Here is a 23865-nt window from a genome sequence, read left to right as displayed (position 1 = left end):
CTTGCTACAAGATCCAAATTTTAATCGGTTGATTAGTTAGCTTCTTTGATTTGAGAACGCACAAAATCATTTCAAAAATATTTTAGTTAGGCTTTACGAGAATTGGTGGTTGATATGCCCAAAATAGCGGATGTTGTGTGAGAACACAAAATTAGTTGTAGCCTGGCAGTCAAAATTCTCTTCGAAATTTCATTAGCTGAGAAACAATTCAATGTTTTAACATTATGTGGCATTTTTGCACTTCTTTGATATGACTAATTCTTCTATTAGTCTTTGGGAAATGATTACACCACCTAGAATCAGAGAACAAACATGAAGAGCTTTCAAGACTTGCTCAGGGAGTTCTCGAAGAAAACTTAGAGTATATACTATTATATTATTTTTATGTAATTTGTTATAGTAAGAAGGAAGGATATCATTAATTACATATTGATTGTAAATCAAGGGGCTATGATTTATATCGGAAGGGACCACTTATTTCACGTGAAGTGTCTTATGGATTGGAATCCAAAGGGATAAAATTGTGAGATCTATAGGCCAGAATGAATAATATTTCATATGCTGAGCCATGAGCCCTTAATCTCAACAATAATATACCAGATAGAGGATCACCCCTATAATTGTGAGGCTCCTCCAGTCCATACATCAGTTTGTAGTAAAATAAGGAGGATATCTTCTGTTCGTACGTACAAAATCTCTCTTGACTAAGAGACTATATTGTGGTGTAGAAGGAAGCATCATTAGTCTCACATTGGTTTTGAGTCAAGAAAAACTTGACTTATATTCGAATTAGAAGGGACCATCTTTTCTATACGATGTGCCTTCTAAAAGACAAAACTGTGAGGTCCATAAATTAGAGTGGATAATTTCTCACACGCTGAGCTATGAGCCCTTGGCCACAACGCATCCAATGCTCGAATCTCATAGGCCAAATCTTGGAGATTATTGATTTCTATTTTGACTAAGGTATATTATATCATATCTCCCTTCAGTGTTGGTGGGACTACGAGGGCACTAATTAGTGCAACTGATAAAGTTTTTGAGATTAATACCAAGAATTTACGTTCAAGTTACACTCTTTCCTTGATTTTAGAATAGATTTTTTTTCTGTCTTAGTTCTCAAATATAATGATTAAATTGGATAAAGATTTATGAATAAAAATTACCTTCACTCTGCACAATGGATAGATACATAGTTTGGTTGATTATGATATTTAAGTATTAAAAAAAAAATCTTTTAAAGGGATATAAAATAAAAAAAAAAACTGCGACGGAATTGTCCCTTTTATTCTTATATTTAACTTTAGCAACGATATATTTTAAATGCCTGAAGGAAAAATTCTTTAACCTCATCAAATAATTTCATTAGACCAAAAATTGAGGGTCTCCGAGCTTTCTTTGGCTCTTATTTTTTCTTTGATAAATTGGGAGGTTAGACGCCCCAAGGGAATTACATAGAGCAGAGCAACTCATTTTTTTTATTACATGAATGCCTCCTAAATTTTTAAACTTAAAAAAATAAAAAAAATTAAAAACAACAACAACAACAACGTGGTGGAGCATACCAACCACATCTTCTAAATAGTTAAATTTGCTATGTAGGGCTGGATTATTTTGATGCTGAGTCAGTTGAATTAATAGCTGGATTATTTTGATGCTGAGTCGGTTAAATTAATAGAAACACAGGAAGGAATTGATCGTGCCAGAAATTTATCTAAGGAGATTTACTAAAATGCATTCTTCGAATGAAGCATTTAAGTATATTGCATTTGGATTTTGTATTATAACTACTCCTTATTAGGTGGCTAAAAAATGAAATTTTTTTCTTTTTTTTATGACATATTCAAAAAGGTCAATCATGCCACAATACAACAATATATGAAATTTAAGCAATTGCTTTTAGGAATGGATCACTAAATATCATGATGATATGTCTAAATCGTTGGTGGTGGATAATAGTTCTCTATATCATTAAATATTCATAAATTTAAACTATCATCATCATCATCATCATCATTATATTGAGTAGAAGGAAGGCAAGTACCATCCAACCTTTATTCCCATCAATAAATTTAAATTATCCTTTGTTGTTTATCTACATCATTGACATTGTAGTTGGATGCTCAGTAGTCAAGGTTAACGCTTATAAAGAAGGTGAAAAGAAAGTTTTTTAATATATATAATAAACTTAAGCTCAGTAGAGGATTAGAATTTGATAAAAGAGAACTTTCTTTGTGTATATAGAAGATAAAAAATCAATATTATTTATTGACAAATTTCACTCAAACACCAAATATCTTTTCGTTACTCTATTCTTCTTATAATTGCACTATATAAAATAAATACATCTTAATTTTCCTTGTTTTCTACTTTTTTTTCAAACCTGACTTTGTAATTTATCGCAATAGAATAAATTTTTGGTGGCTAAACCTCCATTTATTTCAAAATATGCATGCATGCATGCATTCATATATATATATATATATATATATATATATATATATAATATATATATATATATACATACATATAGAGCCAGGCTAGAATCAGATCGATCAGATTTGGATTTATATCTGGTCAGATTAAAGCTTTATAATTGAGATCCTATATCAATGATGCAAGCCATTGAATTTGATCTACTACTTTAAAATTACTTGCATACAAAAAATTATATGATTTGAAGACCCCTGGCCCGTGCATCAAGTAGTATGTTTTGATCATTTGATGCATAGGCTACGAATCTTTAAATCATATGATTTTTGGTGTGCAAGCAGTTTTGAGATAATAGATCACATCCAATGCCTTAGATCATCGATGTAAAATCCTCATTGTTACTTTTTATTTGACCAAATTCAGATCCAAATCCGATCGATCTTATTCAAATCCATTCCTATATATGTGTGTGTATAATCAACATATATTTGTTATTTTTAAATAGATTTAGCTTGTTCAAAATTTATATATTGCACCAATCAATCAAGATTATAGTAACTAAAGGTGCCAACATACCTAGTTAGTGAAGTTTTTTGGTGATTATATAAGAGAGTTTGATTTAAATCTCACTTTTACGGGAATTTGGGAGATTATGAGTATTATGAGAGGTTACTCCTAGTTCATGCAGTAATTAGAGATTTAAAAAAATTGACACAAATGGATAATCAAAGGTTCAAAAAGTAATGTAGTTGCTATTTATTGATGGAAGAGCTGATATTACCTCAAAACCTATGATCATTAGTATGAATGTTAATGTTGGATAACAATAAATGCAAATGAGTATGCTCTGTAGAAGTTACATTGCTCAGAAATTAATGCACAACCTGAATATGTTGCCTCATTATAAAAGATCACCTGGCCTGTATTGTGTAGTCTTTGTCAAACTCTCTGCAAGTAAGAGGTAATCAATACTCAATCTTTTGTTTGTTTGCCATTTCATGTTTAATCTTTATTGAAATTTATTTCTTCCTTTTGATTTCAATGTTCATTTGATAGTTTGTTTTAGTATTATACACACTTTAGCATAATCATGTACAATAAAGATATAACAAGATACAAAAACAAACATAAATGTATGCACAATATTGGCTTAACTATATGATTTAGCATGAACAGGATAAATATGTAAGGGCTAAATATATAGTAATAGTCAATTAAAGGATCAGCCTCATCAATTCCTTTCAAAATTACAAATCAAGTATATTTATTTGGTTTTTGAAGGAACAAAATAAAACTTTTTCTATGAAAACATTCAATTAGTGCCATTTGGATGGATCATCACCTCTATACTTATCTCTTTTAGTCAATAGGAAAGAAGAAATTATTAGATAGATCCGGTCTACCAAGGATCTAGGATAAACTCATCATAGCGCATGTTATTATTGCACATACAAAGGAGAAAAAGGATAGAAAAGAGATTATATTCATCTTAGATCTATGGTGGATTTGATTCACCTAATAATTTCTTCTTGGAAGGTGAGAAATAAAAGAAGTGGATCAGTTAAAAAGTGGATGCCACATATAACAAGATGAAGGAAGAATCGGGCGTTGGTACTTTCTTTCTAGCACGTGCATTTCATGTGAACAGGTTGGAACTTGGATGAACCGGGTCTGGAAATCAAAAGCCAAGCCCAAGGCGGAATTGCTCGGCCCAGGTCCAAATATCAACTCAGATCAATCTGATCCGACGGCTGGAAATCCGATATCGACACCGTCCCCACTTTGACGGTTCTGATGGCCTTTCCCGTGCATCGAATCCACTGTGAGCGCGTGCCCGCCCCGACGTAGTCCGACGCGCTTTCTTTCCAAAAGGCTTATTTGAACCCCCGATCGGCTCCCTGCGGGTGGCCGGAACGATTCGCGAGTAGGATCACACACCAAGCACTACGATTCCACTATCAGAGATCCCCACGTCAACACAGATGACGTCGCTCGCACCAGCTCGGTGGCTCACAGGGGAAGAAATCCGGAGTTCTCTGTTTGGACCAACACAGCTAACTCGGCCCGTGGTTGGCGGGCACCCGCCCGTCGTCTGGCTTCCATGGTCTCCTGGCGGTATATAGAGCGCAGGGCTTCCAACCGGTCTCATTCTTTGTCGACACTTTTGACCTCGTCTTCTGGATCGGTGGATCCGTTCTTTCTCTTCTTCCTCGCCATCAGAGATCTAGAAAGAGAGAAAGAGAGAGGGAAAGAGGAGAAACCCTAATGGCGGTGGTATCGGCTCTGGCGAAGTATAAGCTGGTCTTCTTGGGGGATCAATCGGTGGGGAAGACTAGCATCATCACCCGATTCATGTACGACAAATTCGATACCACCTACCAGGTGATCATCCCTCCGTGATTTTCTTTCCCAGTTTTTTTGGCTTTGTTTTTGAATTTGGATGCGATTTTTGCTTGATCTGTTCTTATTTTGGCCATAAATTGTATTGATTTGGAGGGCGCAAGGGGTTTGATTGCTAGATCTTGGGTTTGTGGAAGTTTGATTTGTGGTCTGGGTTCGGCGAAGGAATTCAGATGTATGAAGTTAGTTTTTTTGGATCGGTACTAAGTCTCTTTCGTTGAAATGACGAGTGACTGCGGAGTTCAGATCGATATTTTAGAAGAAGAGAATAAAGAAGTCATTTCTGTAAACTTGTGCTCCATGAGATCTGTATTGGCCTATATAACTTATATTTCCTAGACATGTGTATTTTGTATAATTTCATGGATTATGTAGAGGAACTACCACTAGATCGAGGTACCTTGGTGTTGGGTGATGCGGGTTGATATGTAACCAAAACATATTCAATAGTTTAATGGGATTTATATGAAAATTGTATGGCTATTCTTCAAAATGAAGGGTACTTGTTGATTCTTTTGTCTGTTGGAGACCAAATTCATTCCTGTTAAGGTTTATGAGTATCCATAGCTATAGATCGTAATAATATTAGATATGAGCGTACATATTAATTCCTTATGCACCATACGCCACTAAAATCAATCCTATGTCTGTTTAATTATGTGGAATTTATGTTTCTACTGAATAAGCTTCTCCATCTAACCCATATGACTTTGCTATTCATTTTTATTTTGGAGACTACACATGCATGATATGATATTTTGTTCATGTGAAAAGGAAACAAGCTTCCTTAAAACAATTAACAGAATAAAATTTAAACTTATACCCCTTATAAAAGTTTGATCAAGTGAAAGCTACATGGTTCCATATATTTTGTCTCAATTTCCACTCATTTTTGAATTCTAATATCTGTTTTAGGACAGCATGTCATGCAGAATCAGTCCCTTGTGGCAAATGATGTTGTTGATTGGTTGTACACAATCACTAGATCAAGCATGATGATGGATCCATCAAATGCAAAGAGCATGGGTCATCTTATCATTTATATGTGATCATGAACATTTGAGGTTCCAGAATTATTCTCAATGCTTAAGCTTTTTGAAAATTGGTTTCTCAATAGATTTCAAGAATCTTGTTTAGGTCTTTCTTCTAGGTCTTGTATTTTTTGAGGACTAGGATGGGAAGAAGCTTGGCCAAAATTGAGGTGCTGGAGGGAATGAACCCAAGTCTATGCTAACACCTAATGACTTTACCAGCTCAACTAGGCATCACTGTTGTGCTTCTAGATCTTACAGGATTGCTGTTATATATATGTGTGTGTGTGTGTATATATATATGTATGTATGTATGTATGTATAGTTGGATCCTTGATGTATATATAGTTGGGTCCTTGATGACTGAACCTTAGGGCCAAGCTCTTCTGATTTTTACTCCATTAGACTAGATATATCTGAATCAATGGGGCATTGTTTCCCTCTTTCGTGGTCTTTCTTTGATATGTTAAAAACAATCATTAGAAAATCTAATTGCTTTTTTGGTCTAACAACATATATCTATATTCTGGTAGCAACTTGAATGTAGATCAGCAAGATGCGTTGCTTTACTATCAGAACAATGCAATCTTCATTGGTTTTGTATCTGCATACACAGAATAGTTGAATTTGGAATCCACTTTTTAAAATAAAAAGGTAAATCATAAATTTTGATGGTCCGTTATCAAAAGCGAATTCTCAACCCTAAATTTACCAGCAAATGATCATGGAATCCAAATGAGGAAATTGAGATATAATTAAACTTCATTACATTTACACAAACCATCTCAAAAAGAAAATCTCTTTCCTATGACAACATGCATAAACTTTTGTTGATGTTATTTACTACTTTCATAGCAGTACTAGGATGCATGTTGCACTTTTTCTTACTGAAAATCTCAGTAAGAGCTATGTTACTTTTAGTGAATAGTGGCTTATTCTTAAATAAAAAGAAGAGAAAGAAGTAGTAGCTCTAATGAATTGAGATACGCATGACCAGCCACTTATAATGGCCCCCATGTTGCTTCCTTAAGCCCGCTAGAATTCTATCATGAGTAATTGCAATCTTTATTTGTTTTCCTTGCTCAAGTATCAGAATCTTTTTTTTTTCCTCTTTTAAATTATTGGATAATGTCTGGGAGTTTTGATGGAAGGTTAGATAGATTATTTCTGAAAGACATCTCGTTTTGGTTATGTCTGCTACACTGTTTGAGGATTTTTTTTGCTGAAATGTTGGGACAGAGGTTTTCTGGTTTGCATTTTTGTTGATATATGATAACAGAATTATTTAACTAAAAAAAGAAGTATTCTTGTTGAGGCAAATTCTTAACCAGCTAGACTAAATACAAATGTGTCTTTCGCTTTTTGCCAGTAATTTATGATTAATTTGATGTCATTATGAGTTCAGTTTTTGACTTCTGTCTAGAGCTCTAGTTCCCAAAGCAAAAATTACCTTTTAGTTCCCATAACAAAAATTACCTTTTACTTCTTCTAAGCACCTATGATGTTATCTAGCATTGCTTCTTGGAAAGAGTTGAGATTTGTTTGTTCGTTTCCCCCAAAACCCTGAACTAAGACAAGCAGCGATTTTGTACCAAGAGCTTGCAATTTTTGGACTGTTCTTCTATTTGTTAACCTTGGATTCTTTCCCAAAGAATGTTTGAATGTTTCTTATATACTTTTTGAAGACTCAACATTTATGTCATCACCTCATTTTGGTGCATTGTAGGAATTATTTTTAAGTGTCAATTCATAGTATTAATTGCCACATAAATATCTAAAAAAGCTGAGAGTATCTGGTAAGTAGCTATGGTTTCTTACTTCCACACTCCACAAATACTTTGCAGGCCACAATTGGGATTGATTTTCTGTCAAAGACAATGTACCTTGAAGATCGCACAGTTCGCTTGCAACTTTGGTAAGGTGTCTGTCTCTCTTGTTTTCTGATGGTGAAATCAAATTTAACTTCACTTGGATTACATTTTTACAGTTTAAGGGAAACAGGCATTATTATTATTATTATTATTATTATTATTTTGGTCGGTGTGGGGGGTGGTGGGTGGGTGGGATAAGGTAGGCCATGGTGTTTCATGCATGAAGAATAGGAACTGCATTGGTCTTGCATGAAACATAAATGCGGTGCAAGAAAAAATTATGCAGAAGTAGATTTTGATAGTAACATGATCTTATTAGTTGGAAAAAAAATTGAATTCTTTGCTTTTTAATGTGATTTTCTACATGATCTGTCCTAGTATTTCGAATGATCATGTGAGCCTTGCCCTTTTATTCCTTCGCTGTTCTTTCTTCCTCCCTTTCCCAAATACAAGGCCCATTTTTCTGTTTGCTAGTTTCTTTCTATTGGTATTAGTTTATTATACTGATTTATCAAAATAAAAAAATATTAGTTTATAATTTTGTGGGAATATCCTTCTCCAGAAAGCAGATGGTGGTAGCTAGGCAGGCATTCACCAGGTGCTGGTTGAAGAAGGTTTCCAACTGGAAATCCTTGGCTTTGGATCTGTGGAAGAATCCTTGTTCAATTATGACCATCAGCCTCCTAGCCAGGCCACTGTTCTTTTATTTCCTGTTGTTGTAGCCCTTCATATTCTGAATGCTGCGGTGACTAGAAATAGTGTTAAGAAGTTGTTTGCTTGTAGGTTTAATTGGGAGGTACTAGAGTTGTTGGACATATTTCTGATATAGTTATTTAGTTGACTTTCAATATGGGGCCTCATGAGGATCGAATTTTGTAAGCTAATAGAAACTGTTTTATAAGTTCAAAAAGTTCCTTTTGGATCTGCCTTATGTTTTGCTAGCAAGTGGGGGAGTTCTGTAATTAGGGGTCAGATCCTTTCTATGAGCAGTTTGCTATTCCATTGAAGTTTAAAAAATTTCTAACAGGCATCTCCTAGCTCCTTTTGTTTATTCTTCTGTTTTATGTGTTCCTGTAGATTTTTGTCTCTATATTGCTGCATCATTATTACTAATAATATGTAAATATGCAGCTCCTTGGTCATTAATTTTGCTGTTACGTTTGAAAATCTCACCAACTCTTTTCTTTGAGAAGTCCCATGTTCTGTGTTATTTGCTAGTGATTTGGTTTGAAAGACCACAAGGTTGGATGTCAGATTTCAAGAATATTTTTGTTGGGTTAGCTTTCTAAAATTAGTTGAACTAATGGAGTATTTCTGATGCAATGATATGTAAATACAAATTATGATTAAATAGTGGCCAAGACATCCAGCCAAGTGATTATTTGAATCAATTACAATTAAATGGAAACATAAATATTGAAATTGACTAAATATGGGTAGGGTGAGTGATGTGAATATGGCTTTTGGAGCATAATGTGATCAAAATATGATATGACAAAACATAAAATATTATATTTAGTGATAACGTAGGTTGGGGATGCTACAAGTTTTAGAACAAGATTTTCAGAATGTTCCGAACCCGACAGTTCGGGGTGTGCCGAACCAAATCGGCGGGGAACCGGACGGTTTCGGCTTGGAAAGCGGCACACGACGGTGCCGAGGGAGAAAAGAGGGAAAGAGAAGAAGAAAGAGAGAGAGAAGGACGTCGTGGAGGCCGGCGGTGGCCTGCTGTGGCCATCGAAGGGCCGCGCAAGCCTCGTGGCTCGGTCCGTCCGATAGGACTATTAAACGAGAGAGAAAGAGAGAGAGGGGGGAGTGACTCATCGGAGAGAGGACGGGATGGCGGAGGGGCTTCCGAATGTTTTCGGGTGGCTGTCATGGCCAGTGGGTGTCAGAAATCGTGCGGGTGGAGTCGCGGCCGAGGAACAGGAGTGACAGCCCCGACTCACACATCGGCCCTGTCGTCCCTATTCATGCATCGTTTTTTTTTTTGAAAATGGAGACAAACAGTGAAGTCGGCAAACCATTTGTCGGCTTCACTACTTAAGAGATTTTTTTAAAAAATTAAAAAACAGTGAAGCCAACAATCCGATTATTGATTTCATTTTTTTTGAATTTTTTTTTAAAAGCAAAAATAGAGAAGCCGGTAAATGGCTTGCTGTCTTCACTTAAGTTCTGATTTTTTAAAAAACCACGTGAAACAAGGGCGTCGCCCCTGTTTCACGCTCACAGCACCGCACGCATGGACTGCGCCATCCGGCAGCCATGGTGGCTAGCCGAAGGCCGTCCGGCGGCCCTTCCGACTCCTTTCCCTCCCTTCTTTTCTTTATTCCTCCCTCTCTACTTCTCTCTCTTTCCTCCTCTCGGTTCCCTTCCTTGTTTCGGTTCGCACCCGTTTGGTATGGTACAGATCTATACCGTCGGCCGGCTGGCCGGCACGGGCTTTGGTATCGAGTCCGTGAACCTTGGTTTAGAACATAACCGAGGTGAAGGGATTAGCCATATAGAATGAGTTTTACAAAGAAGAGAGCATTGACATGTATATATGGTTTGTTGAAGGATAATGTGATGCGGAACCTATTCGGATTCTTCCTCCTCCTCCTCCTCCTCCTCCTCCTCCTCTTTGTCTGTTATTATTATGTACAATGAAGAATACAAGGAGAGCCTGGGTTTATGCGGCAGGATCAGAATATAGGAGGGTTATAGCTAAGAAAAGTTGGGTGGAAATTGTTATTAAGGCTTTGAGAAAACCTGTATTTATTTAGCATGTAGCATGTAAAGAACAAATGACGATAAGGATGTAGATCAAGCAGTTTTGCATGTCTTTAGATTTTTTGATGTTATTGTTCCACATAAAAAATGTTGACTCCTCAAGTTAGTTCATGGGGACTCCTATATAGCTTATGAGACTGCTAGCAACCATATGTTTAGGGACATGTAATTTCTCTGTTATCACATTAAAAATCTAGATGTAAATAAAAGTTTCATTTTATAGAATGATGCAAGCATGCTAACTTTTTGCTGTTGTCGTATATTCTGGTGTCTGGTTCTTTTGCAGGGCGAGACAACCTGCACATTTGCTTCTATACATAGTTACATATATTATATGTATGTATGTGCATATATATTTACATGCACACATATGTATGTATAATTATCATTGACCGCATGGTTGTGAATAACATGCTACCCATTTCACTATTTTTGATATCCCATTTTTTTATCCTGCATAGAAGGAAACTTGCTGTTCTTCTGGCAGGAGTTGCAATCTCTTCCCATGTATTTGAGAGAACAAATTCAAGTTTCTAATTGCTTATGTTCTTAGATATGTAATATTCCTGCTTTCTTTTTTGACCAACTACTCTCATTTTTATCTGTATATAGAAATGTCTATTTTAGCTTCTCTATTTCAAAGTGATTAGAAGAGAAATAGGAGTGAACTCTGTAGTCTATATAACATCATTTTATCGTCATCTAATCTGCAGGGATACTGCTGGACAGGAGAGATTTAGGAGTCTTATTCCAAGCTACATCAGAGATTCTTCTGTTGCAGTAATTGTTTATGATGTAGCCAGTAAGTGATACTAGTATTTTTTTTCTTTCAACAGTCATCTTGCATTTCAGATGCTGCTGCAAGAATTATTTATCTATTTATCTATCTATCTAGCTATCTATCTAATTTTTACCATCATCATCATCATCATCATCAATTTTGTGGTTGTGTTGCTCTCATGGGCTTCCTTTGCTTCAGTTTGTTTTCAATAAGGGACATTTTGATATTTTTCTATTTTTTGAGAATATATCTCTTGTAAGAGTGCATGCAGAAATTCACATAGTCATGGTTTAAGATAATAGCAATTATTTATGTTACAATTGCTGAGGCCTTCGTACATATTTATAAATTAAATAATAAAGAAACAACATTTTCATGTTCTTGGATGGCCAAGTGATGCATTAGCCTTCAAACCAATCCCTTTATCATTTGCAGTATCTGCTGTTCCCTATCCAAAGAAATCTTAGTAAAATCCTAGACTGGGTTTATCTGAAGAAAAGGATATTATGTGTTCTGATATCAGTAATTAAAACAGAATAGTTGTCATACTTTTTATCTATCTCCATGATGCATATAAATAAGACACCCTGACCAATAATGTCATTCAGCAAATGTGTTTCCCTTTTATATATCAGGGTTCATTTTTACATTACCTGCCAGTTGATTGAATTTACATGCATGCACAGAAACAAAAGACATCTTAATTGCACTATAAAACAGATGGCTTTGTCAAGAGTACGACGAGCACCATGGTGTTCTGGAAGTAAGCTGTGAAGGCAGTCGTATGATGTTACCAATCTGGAGTGTGATTTAAGTCCTACAATTTTTTTTGCAACCAGAACTGGATAAAAGTTTTCTATAATTTAATGGTTTCTAAATCACATCTTCAAAATGTTTCCTCTGCAAAATAGATAGAAGATTGGGATTACTCCCTCTATGACTGCAGGTTGTTTTCTATTTTTACAGTATATTTTGTGAATAAGTTGAAATCAAAAGCTGGGTAGATTTACAAAGAATGGTTAGGCAAATACACCCCAAAAGGCATTGGATAAGACAACTTCCATATGTAGGAACACTAAGAGAGAATATTCATGTCACGCCCCTGATCTGAAATCGCGAGCCAGAGGTCATGGCAACCACCGTATACCTATGGAGAACTCTCCCCACAAGTATGCAAAGCATCTCATCATGATATCACAAAGCAACAGCGGAATAATATTTAAATAATTATATTCAACTTTATTTTTAAATAACTAAATCAAATATCTTACAAAATAAAATTTCATGATCTTGCATCAAATTCCAATAAATCCTAATCTACGACAAAATATCAAAGTTCTTCTCTAGTTCACTCTCCCATATCAACTTTTCGAGTCAAGTTAGATTTCTGAATCTATAAAAAACAGTAAAATAGAGTAATGAGCTAGACGGCCTGGTAAGTAATAATTATCTTGACTAGATAATTCATGTGATAATATGAGTTGCAATTACCAAGACATAGTTTATCATTAATCAATGCATAAATGTAATCAAATTCATTTTCAAAACACGAACTCAGTAATATCAATATTTTTTAAATATTCATATACATAATTATATATCGAATTTTGAAAACCAATCATATTCAAAAATTTAATTCAAAACAAATTCTACTTTACTTATCAGTCTTTCACTATGATCACATTTATACTCTGTGGCTAGGTCAGAATATCACACTTATACCCTGTGGCGGGATCGGAATACAACACATATCTGTGGCCGGATCAGAATACTACACTTATATCCTATGGCGGGGTCAGAAATAGAATTATGAGCTCAAAGTGCCAATGCATAACCCAAATTGGCAGGGTTCAGAACATAGCCAGGCTAAGAGTTCAAAATCGATTCATATCAAAATTCTTTTCTCACAATAACACATGCTATAATCAAAATAATGCATATATTATTTCAGATCAGTAAATAGTATGGAAAATAATACTTCTAAATTTCATGTCAATTTTCATTCAAAATACATTCTTCGTACGATTCATAAACATATATAAATCCATTAACAATTTATTCAATATTTAAAATAATATTATATAAATGAAAAATCTAGAGAAGATAAATCATTACTTACCTCACATGTATTTTAACGAATCCACATAATTTCAGAAATTTGTCTTTCAAAACCTAACAACCAAAATCGTACTTTTATTAAACTTAATCATAATTATTTTCAAAATAAAAATCCTAAATCCTCACAGGGTGGTTGGCTATGCGGTAACACTTGACATCCAGTCGGTCTAATTTAGGGCATTAAATCGGTCCACTACAAATCAAGGGTCAAGATAGGATGCTACGATGCAATCGACAATGAAATCTTATGATGCTTGGTCTGATCAAGATGGAGACCGGCAAACTGTCCGACAATCAACAATCAAGATCCCTTGACCATGATCAATCAAGGCTATTAAAGGATTTTTTCTAAAATCTAGAAAATCCTAAAAGAGGCATAATCCAAAATGTGACACTTTTAGAGAGAGAAATTGGTAGGGAGAGAGTAGGATTTTCTTAGAGAGAGAAAGTGGAGAGAAAGTTAGACTTTCTAGAGGGAGAAAATGGGGTTGCAAGCTGAGAGAGAGAGAGAGAAGAGAGAAAAAAACTCTCTTCTTTTCTTTCTTTTCCTTTTTCTTTTTTTTTTTCCTTTTCTTTCTCTTTTTTTTTCCTTCTTCTTTCACGGAATCGAGGATGCAGTCCTCTTTCTTTCTTTCTTTCCATGGAATAGAGAACTCCTTGTTCTCTTGTTCCCGATGCCAAGGAGGTCCACCTCTTAGCCGGCAATGCTCGTGGCTGGAGGAGTAGGCCATGGTGGCGACCAGCGATCCCAGTCCGACGATCGGCGACAGCAATTGGTGGCGGAAAAACCAAGAACAGGATGTGGAAAATAGGGGAATCAGAAATCAACATTTTTCATGAAAACTTCCAACACAATTGGTTAGATTCTAAGCTTTGGCAACTATGGGAGATTGAGCGATGGATGATTAGAGGGTCTTACCTAGTCTCCAATCAGAATCGATCTGATTTGTTGCGGCCAAATCCAGATTAAAACACCGGTAACTCAAGAGGAAAAGAAGGGGAAATGAGCAGTGAACCTTGGTGATTTTCCGATGAAAAGGAATCGAGAGGTTGAGGTCTTTAATAGATTTCTAAGAGAGGTTTTTGAGATCATTTTAACTCGAATTCCCGAGTGGTTTTGGGTTTCCTAATCGGAAGAGAACTCCCTCGGGAGTTCTCCATGTGTTTCAAGCTCTCAACATGATCTAGCTTTCTTGCACGTGCTGGCCTTAATTATTTTTTTTTTGAACTTACTTTAAGATGCATGTGGATGGGGTTGGGGTATCACAATTCACTTGCTTCTAACTATTTCAAAACACACTATTTATCAATTACTCGCAGAAATGGGCTAAAACACATAACGTTCTCAAATATATTGTCAAGCCATCAACAATCATAGCATAACAGGTCTTCTTCACCTGTCCTATTTAAGTAAGATGTCAATCTGTATATACAGTTATATGTTTTTTTGTGCAGATCGGCAATCATTTTTAAACACTTCAAAGTGGATTGAAGAAGTGCGAACAGAACGGGGAAGTGATGTTATTATTGTCCTAGTAGGAAACAAGACGGATCTTGTTGACAAAAGGTGATAACCCTGAAACCTCAACTATTTATTGGTTGTCTTCACTATTTTAACAGGTTGAAGTGCCACTCAAGCTTTTGTATTTTTTTTTTCCAAAGTTCTTTGAATCTGCTTCATCGTTTGTGTTGATGTGTTTAGAAGCAACCATGGAATTGTGACAACCTGGCTCATCAAAAATTGTTTTCTTTAGATTGATTTATGTTTTCGACTGAGTCCACTAGTTGAACAAGCGCTAGAGAAGATGTGCACTCAGTTCTTTGTGGTATATACCTCTGTGTGAATTTTCTGGTGGCCATATAACATGCGAAGGTGCCTGTATAGCTGATTAAATGGCTGTTTTCCTTTTATTTTAGTCATTCTTTTGATGAGATGTTCTGTTGAAAGAATGCCATTGATTGTATGGACTCATACACTTCTTGTGCGGATATCAAGAGATGAATGTTGTGGAAATAGCTCCATATGAGTTGGAACATGGTAACAAGAATGATGACTTCTTGATTCCTTTGATTACTTTATCCTTGATTTTATTTTTCTTTTTCTTTAGTGAAGTATCCTTGTGTCAGGAATATATGATTGAAGTTCTTGCAGTCAACAGTTTACTCCACTTTAATGTTCTAAGTTTGCATGACAGAGTTGATTGTTAGCTTCCTTGTACATTTTGGTTAGGATTAGCGGTTGGTTGGGTTGGATCAGGTTTTTATCTGCCTTGGACACAGGAATTCTGTTAAATGGTTGGTAAAACCTGATCCTGAACCTGACCTGTTTGTTAGACAAGTAATAAACAAGTTAGATTGGGCTGTGTCTGTTACCAGATATTGAACCTGGCTGTCCACACTTGGACACAAACTAGAACATTTAATAAATGGATAGCGGTCTCAACCTGCTTGTGATCCAGGCCGGATTATGCCCAACCCAAACCTGCTATCTTTGTCTTGGGTTGGCGAGTCTTCTAGTGTTGTGCCCTTAATTTTAATATATATTCTATACTTGAAACTTATTTTCACAAAAATTACAACAAAGAAATAATTTTTTTAGGGTCATTTACTGATTGGCATATGGTTCTTTAAATAGAATTGTGTGCAGATTCACTTCTTCACTGACATGTCCAACTGTTTGCTGCTGCTTGTGGACTTAACAAGTAATGATCAGATTATATTTTTTTTAGGAAATCCTTTTTCTAGCTGATTCACCTTAGCCTACATTATGTGATTTTACCTGCATCTCCTTCAGCTATAATTCCATTACAGTTGTAAACAACTATGTTATCTGCCCATGATAACAGGCAAGTTTCTATTGAAGAAGGAGAAGCCAAGGCCCGTGAATTTGGGGTCATGTTCATAGAAACCAGTGCAAAAGCAGGATTCAACATTAAGGTGAATCATATCTGCTTGACTATGTTCTTTTCAACATCACTTCCCGGTTACTAATGTTGAAAGAGAAACGAATAATTGCAGCCTCTCTTCCGCAAGATTGCTGCAGCCTTACCAGGGATGGAGACTCTTTCTTCGACCAAACAAGAAGACATGGTTGACGTCAACTTGAAGCCCACTGTCAGTGCCTCGCAGTCAGAACAGCAATCAGGAGGATGTTCGTGCTAGAGAAAATACCTGCAGAGTATACAGGCAGAAGTAATTATTGGCCAAGGAGAACTTTCAGATGTTAATACAAGTGCAATTTGAGGGTTTCATATACATGAGGATGGACAAGCGTCATTCTTTTGCATTTTGCAGTAGGCTACCAAATGATCTCCTAATTGATGGAGACTCTTTTTCTGTCTTGTTTGTATAGTAAAAGCCTTCTCTTCAGGATCTGTTTCTTTTTCTCCTTTCACAGAACTTCTTGTTTTGTTGAGGGTATAATTTAAAACAATACCGGGACTTTGCTTCTTTTTTGGGTGGGAACCACTGGTTTGAATTATATGTATCGTTACAATTTTTCCAACTCTAGAATATGACTAGGCGCTACATTATTTGATTGTCAGGGGTGTTTCATTAGTTCTTGTACTTGCTATGGTGTTTAATAAACTTCATAAAGAGCTGCATTCTTTTTAAAATTTCTGAAGCAAAAACTTTTTCTGGTAATGGCTGAGAATTAGGAGACCTACTTAAACTTGTTGGAACAGGTTATTGATTTGTTAACAGTTTTCTTGATTGAAATCTTATCTGTAATCATGCAGTCCTGACCTTGCCTTGAGGAACTTCAGTCCCTATTCACATCATGTCCCAAAGGTCTTGATTAGTTTTTGAGGAAAGATGGGTGGTTGCTGTCGATTAATTTGGGGAAGAAAACTGCAAGGGTATCGATACAGCATGCTACCAAATACCATCTTCTTGTACAAGCCGTAAATACAAACGCCCAGAAGCTTTGAAGAAGCAAGGTTGATGGGATTTTTCTTGTGCGAGGAACCGTGCAATGTATTTTTAGTACCGTATCAGTCATTCATCAAACAAATCTTGGGTGTTTATATAGAAGTAGGAAACTCAAATAGTATTTTTTAATTAGCTTTTTTTGAATGAGTTTTTAAATTGTTACAAATAATATCAAAATGAATTCAGTCTATGATTTATTTGGATTAGAAAATATTGCAATATGGGTTTAGCCTGAATTTGTAATACTTGTTATTGGAATTTAATGTATTTGGATCCTTAACTTGATATTTAGGCTAAACCACCATTTCAAACTCTTCGAGATTCTAAAGGATAAATTTTTTGAAAAAAATTTCAAATAAGGATGAGAGCTAACATTGTTAGAATTTCTTAACAGAATGGGCCACATGATTTGCACATGATTCCTTCTTATATCTGATGTGGCATAGTTCTATTTGACTTAGCAAAATAAAAAAAAATATAAAATAGGAAAAAAAGAAAAAAGGGCTAGGAGAAGAAACGATAAATACATACTCTTGAAGAGAAAATATAGATGTTGTTGCTCAAGCAGAGGCTGAAATTTTCATCTTCATCTTTGCATAAGAATTCAAACGAAATTGGTTACATGATGAAACAGTGTATAGTTCATTCTCGAAAGATTGACAAAAGCTTGGGAGAGTATCGGACAGTCAGTGAATTTGGAGCAACGTTCTTCACAAATTATTGTTGAGGTGAGAATTGAAATTAAAATTTTATGAATTACTGAAACTGAAGTGTTGTATAGAGATTTTAGGTTAAAGTTTGATGTTGTTCATTAACAATTGATTCGCGATTATAATTTTAGGTTAAAATTTCATCGAGAAATTCTAGGGATCTGTTTTGTAATTAAAAATTCCAACCATTGACCCAGCACCGTTGCATGTTTGTTTATAGGAGAGTTTAGGACACGTTTGTCAGGTTCTTATTGAGTGACAAGATTGCTTGTTATTTTATTATTTCAGGAATGACAAAAAATAGAGTTAAACTTCCATCGCGGAGGAAGATTTGTTACCAAGAACAATCTGAGGTTTTATGATGAGGTTACAGAGCATTTGATAGGCATAGATCCTGATTACATGTCATATCCAGAGATCATTAGCACAATCAACAACGATCTTTGATAGTATAATGTTAGAAATGTATACTATACCATTCCTTGAGGTACACTGACTCATAGCCTTGGGATTTTAAAGAACGACGCAGATTTGCTTTATATGGTGAATGTGCATGCTGGTGATATTGTTCAATTGTATGCGGAGCATGGAGTGGAAGAAGCAGATGTGGGAGAGAGGGCAACTGATGATGTCCCAACTAATGTAACATAACCATAGATACATCAAGAAGATGTAAGGCATGTAAGGCATGATATGGAGGGATAGAGGGTGGAGGGTAGTCAACCAAATCCTACTAATTCTTGTTGTGGGATGGGCATCGGGGCATCGAGCCCAAAAGTCCATATCGGAAAACAAGCAAGAGACTCTACTGCTTATTAGTGCGAGTTCCCCCTCTCCCACGTGAGGCGCTTTTGGGGCAAAACCGTACGGGGCGGGGTGTTGACCGGGTCAAAGCCTGGGCCCCGTCCCAAAGCGGACAATACCTCACGATCGGGTGGAGGAGATGGTTCCGTACTAAGGCAGTAGATCTCGACACCTGGCGCCGTCTGTGGGAATCCGTCCCCTACCTGCGCAGTAGACTCCCTTACTGGGGGGCTTTTGTGGGATGGGCATCGGGGGCATCGAGCCCGAAAGTCCCATACCGGAAACAAGCAAGAGACTCTACTGCTTATTAGTGCGAGTTCCCCCTCTCCCACGTGAGGCGCCTTTTGGGGGCAAAACCGTGCGGGGTGGGGTGTTGACCGGGTCAAAGGCCTGGCCCCGTCCCAAAGCGGACAATACCTCACGATCGGATGGAGGAGATGGTTCCGTACTAAGGGCAGTAGATCTCGACACCTGGCGCCGTCTGTGGGAACCCGTCCCCTACCTGCGCAGTAGACTCCCTTGCTGGGGGGCTCTGTTGTGGGATGGGCATCGGGGGCATCGAGCCCGAAAGTCCCATACCGGAAACAAGCAAGAGACTCTACTGCTTATTAGTGCGAGTCCCCCCTCTCCCATGTGAGGCGCCTTTTGGGGGCAAAACCGTGCGGGGCGGGGTGTTGACCGGGTCAAAGGCCTGGGCCCCGTCCCAAAGCGGACAATACCTCACGATCGGATGGAGGAGATGGTTCCGTACTAAGGGCAGTAGATCTCGACACCTGGCGCCGTCTGTGGGAACCCGTCCCCTACCGCGCAGTAGACTCCCTTGCTGGGGGGCTCTGTTGTGGGATGGGCATCGGGGGCATCGAGCCCGAAAGTCCCATACCAGAAACAAGCAAGAGACTCTACTGCTTATTAGTGCGAGTTCCCCCTCTCCCACGTGAGGCGCCTTTTGGGGGCAAAACCGTGCGGGGCGGGGTGTTGACTGGGTCAAAGGCCTGGGCCCCGTCCCAAAGCGGACAATACCTCACGATCGGGTGGAGGAGATGGTTCCGTACTAAGGTAGTAGATCTCGACACCTGGCGCCGTCTGTGGGAACCCGTCCCCTACCTGCGCAGTAGACTCCCTTGCTGGGGGGCTCTGTTGTGGGATGGGCATCGGGGGCATCGAGCCCGAAAGTCCCATACCGGAAACAAGCAAGAGACTCTACTGCTTATTAGTGCGAGTTCCCCCTCTCCCACGTGAGGCGCCTTTTGGGGGCAAAACCGTGCGGGGCGGGGTGTTGACCGGGTCAAAGGCCTGGGCCCCGTCCCAAAGCGGACAATACCTCACGATCGGGTGGAGGAGATGGTTCCGTACTAAGGGTAGTAGATCTCGACACCTGGCGCCTCACGTGGGAGAGGGGAACTGCACTAATAAGCAGTAGAGTCTCTTGCTTGTTTCCGGTATTGGACTTTCGGGCTCGATGCCCCCGATGCCCATCTCACAACAGAGCCCCCCAGCAAGGAGTCTACTGCGCAGGTAAGGGACGGGTTCCACAGACGGCGTCAGGTGTCGAGATCTACTACCCTTAGTACGGAACCATCTCCTCCATCCGATCGTGAGGTATTGTCGCTTTGGGACGGGCCCAGGCCTTTGATCCGGTCAACACCCCGCCCCGCACGGTTTTGCCCCCAAAAGGCGCCTCACGTGGGAGAGGGGAAACTCGCACTAATAAGTAGTAGAGTCTCTTGCTTGTTTCCGGTATGGACTTTCGGGCTCGATGCCCCCGATGTCCATCCCACAATAGAGCCCCCAGCAAGGGAGTCTACTGCGCAGGTAGGGGACGGGTTCCCATAGATGGCGCCAGGTGTCGAGGGGATTGGCCGCAACAGATTGGCGCGCCAGGAAGGGGGGCGACGGGTTAGTGCTTCATCGACAGCATCAGGGATTGTAATCCCCACAGAATTCAAGATGACAAAGACAAGAGCTCAGCGATCGAGGGTCACGGATCGGCGAGGCGCTCTTCCGTCGGGAAGAGGCCTCTCCTCCACCCTCTGCGGTGGAACCTAGCTCTCCGTACCCTGCGGTGACCACGGAGGCGCAGATCGCAGTGATCGTGCGGCAGATGACCGTGCTGACGGACGCGGTTAAAAGCCTTCAGCAACAACCGGTCCGGCTGCCGCCATCACCGACCGGGCAACCGACGGCGCGTCCGATGCCCTCCAGGAGCAGCCGCCGACGCCCGCATCGATCTCCGTCGCCTCCGCAGGAGCACCTGCCACAGCGCTCCTACCGAGAGGGGAGGGGCGGCCGCGGCGCGACACCCATCGTCCCGACGGCATTCTCCCTCCCAGCTAGAACGAGCAAGGAAGGAGAAGCGCTCGCGAACGCTGTCCGCCTCTCTCTCGGACTCTTCTGGGGACTCCACTCCTGGGGTCTCCCAGCACCGACGGACCGACGACTACGAACGCAGGTTCGAAAAATCGACCGTCGGCTCGCACAGCTGCAGGTGGACGGGCAGAAGTCTTCAAATGATGCCGACTTCCAGACCGCCCAACCTCCTCCCGACTCATCCTCGACGAACCGATCTCCACTCGGTTCAAGATGCCGCACGTGGAGCCCTACGACGGCTCCACCGATCCGATCGACCACCTGGAGAGCTACAAAGCTCTCATGACGATTCAAGGGGCAACCGATGCCCTCCTTTGCATCGGCTTCCCCGCTACACTCCGCAAAGCTGTCAGAGCCTGGTACTCCGATCTTCGATCGGAAAGTGTCCACTCCTTCGGGCAGTTCGAGCACTCCTTTGTGGCCCACTTCAGCACCAGTCGGAAGCCGCCGCGAACGTCGGACAATCTTTTCTCCCTCAAACAAGGAGAAAATGAGACGCTTCGACACTTCGTGACGTGATTCAATACGGCCACGCTTGAGGTACGGGACCTCAACGGAGACATGGCCATCTCGGCCATGAAATGGGGGCTAAGGGCATCCCAGTTCACTTACTCCTGGACAAGATCCTCCCCTGGACGTACGCCGAATTATTAGAGCGCGCGTACAAGTACATGCGCGCGGACGAAGGGGCCTCCGACCGGTGCTTGACCGAGTTCAAGGGCCCGAAGGAGAAGCGAAAAAAGGGTCGGGACCCCGTCGAACCTAGCAGGCCTCCGACCGACGGTCGGGTCTCACCCCCGCGACAGAACCAGAGGTCGCCCCGACGGCAGACTCCAAGGCCGACACGCCCCAGGTATGACTCCTACACTCCTCTCTCTGCTCCCCGTGCGCAAATTTTGATGGAGATCGAGGGGGAAGAGTACCTACGACGGCCTCCACCTCTGAAGGCAAAGGGCCTCGACCGGCGAAAGTACTGTCGATTCCACCGGGGCCACGGCACAATACCGAGCAATGTATCCAACTTAAGGATGAGATCGAAGCTCTCATCCACCGGGGGTATCTCGATAAATTTCGGAGGAACCTGCCGACTCAACCAGTTGCCGACCGACGACCCCAGCCGACTGAAGAAGCGACGATCAATCAGCCGACGGCCGGGGTCATCAATATGATTTCCAAGCGACTGGGCCCGGGACGTCTGCTGGAGGGGAGCCGACGAAGAAGCTGCGCCCGGACGACGCAATCATCTTTACGGAAGAAGATGTTTGGGGCATCCAAACTCCCCACGACGACGCTGTTGTTGTCTCGGCAACAATAGCGAACTATGATGTAAAAAGAATTTTTGTAGATAATGGAAGTTCAACGAACGTTTTGTTTTACTCGACCTTCTCCCGGATGCGACTATCAACCGATCGACTCAAGAGGGTCTCTACGCCCTTGATAGGCTTCGCCGGGGATGCTGTCACGATGGAAGGAGAAGTCACTCTGCCCGTGACGGTCGGCATCGAACCACGATAAAGCACAGTCCATATGACTTTTGCGGTCGTCCAAGTGTCTTCGGCCTACAACGCCATACTTGGAAGACCGGACTAAACGTCCTTAAAGCGATCGTCTCAACGTACCACCTCTTGGTTCGGTTTTCGATCAAAAATGGAATCGGAGAGATGCGCGGAGACCAACAGCTCGCTCGCCGATGCTTCCAGATCTCCGCCCAAAGCGATGAGCTGAAGGGCTCCCTGACGATCGACAAACTAGACCAGCGGGAGGAGGGAGAACGGGGTTCACCGGCCGAACAGCTCGTTCCCATCTCGATAGCGGAGAATCCCGACCGACAGGTATGGGTCGGGTCTCAGCTACCGACCCAGAACGACGACGGTTGGCGGAGCTGCTGAAGGCCAATGCCGACATATTTGCTTGGTCGGCAGCAGATATGTCGGGCATTCCTCCGGAGATGATAGTCCACTGACTCAACATCGACCCAACGATGAGGCCGGTGAGGCAGAAGAAAAGGTCTTTTGCTCCTGAAAGACAGAAGGCCATCGACGAAGAGGTGGACAAGCTACTCGAGGCGGGCTTCATCAGAGAAACTACATATCCCGATTGGCTCGCCAATGTTGTTATGGTGAAGAAAGCCAACGAAAGTGAAAGATTTGCATCGACTACACCGACTTGAATCGGGCCTGTCCAAAGGACAACTTTTCACTTCCAAAGATCGACCAGCTGGTGGATGCGACGTCCGGTTATCGACTGCTCAGCTTCATGGACGCCTTCGTCGGGTACAATCAGATCCAAATGGTGCCCGAGGACGAGGAGCACACTGCCTTCGTGACCCCCAAGGGCCTCTACTGCTACAGGGTGATGCCCTTCGGGCTGAAGAACGTGGGAGCTACCTACCAACGACTCGTCAATAAGGTCTTCAAAGATCAGATCGGGCGTAATATGGAAGTATATGTGGATGACATGCTGGTAAAAAGTGCGCAGACTGCGGATCATGTTCGAGATCTCGAAGAAGCTTTTCGCACTCTACGACAACATCGAATGAAGCTGAATCCGACTAAGTGCGCTTTCGGAGTGACCTCGGAGAAGTTCCTCGGTTCCTCGTTTCTCAATGAGAAATCGAGGCCAACCCCGAGAAAATCAAAGCAATC

The 23865-nt window shown here is 40.3% G+C and overlaps 1 protein-coding gene across 1 annotated transcript; it reads left to right on the top strand.

Annotated features, from left to right (window-relative positions):
• The first annotated feature begins 4365 nt into the window (after positions 1-4365).
• On the top strand, positions 4366-16950 carry LOC105048624 (ras-related protein RABH1e). The gene is made up of 6 exons (XM_010927986.4): positions 4366-4815; positions 7709-7779; positions 11221-11309; positions 14862-14973; positions 16253-16343; positions 16425-16950. The coding sequence occupies exons 1-6, from the start codon at positions 4699-4701 to the stop codon at positions 16566-16568; spliced, it is 624 nt and encodes a 207-aa protein (XP_010926288.1). The 5' UTR covers positions 4366-4698; the 3' UTR covers positions 16569-16950.
• The last annotated feature ends 6915 nt before the right edge of the window (positions 16951-23865 follow it).

This window comes from Elaeis guineensis, chromosome 7 (assembly GCF_000442705.2).
Source record: "Elaeis guineensis isolate ETL-2024a chromosome 7, EG11, whole genome shotgun sequence".
NCBI classification, from domain to species: domain Eukaryota; kingdom Viridiplantae; phylum Streptophyta; class Magnoliopsida; order Arecales; family Arecaceae; genus Elaeis; species Elaeis guineensis.
This window is presented reverse-complemented; position numbering and strand designations above follow the sequence as displayed.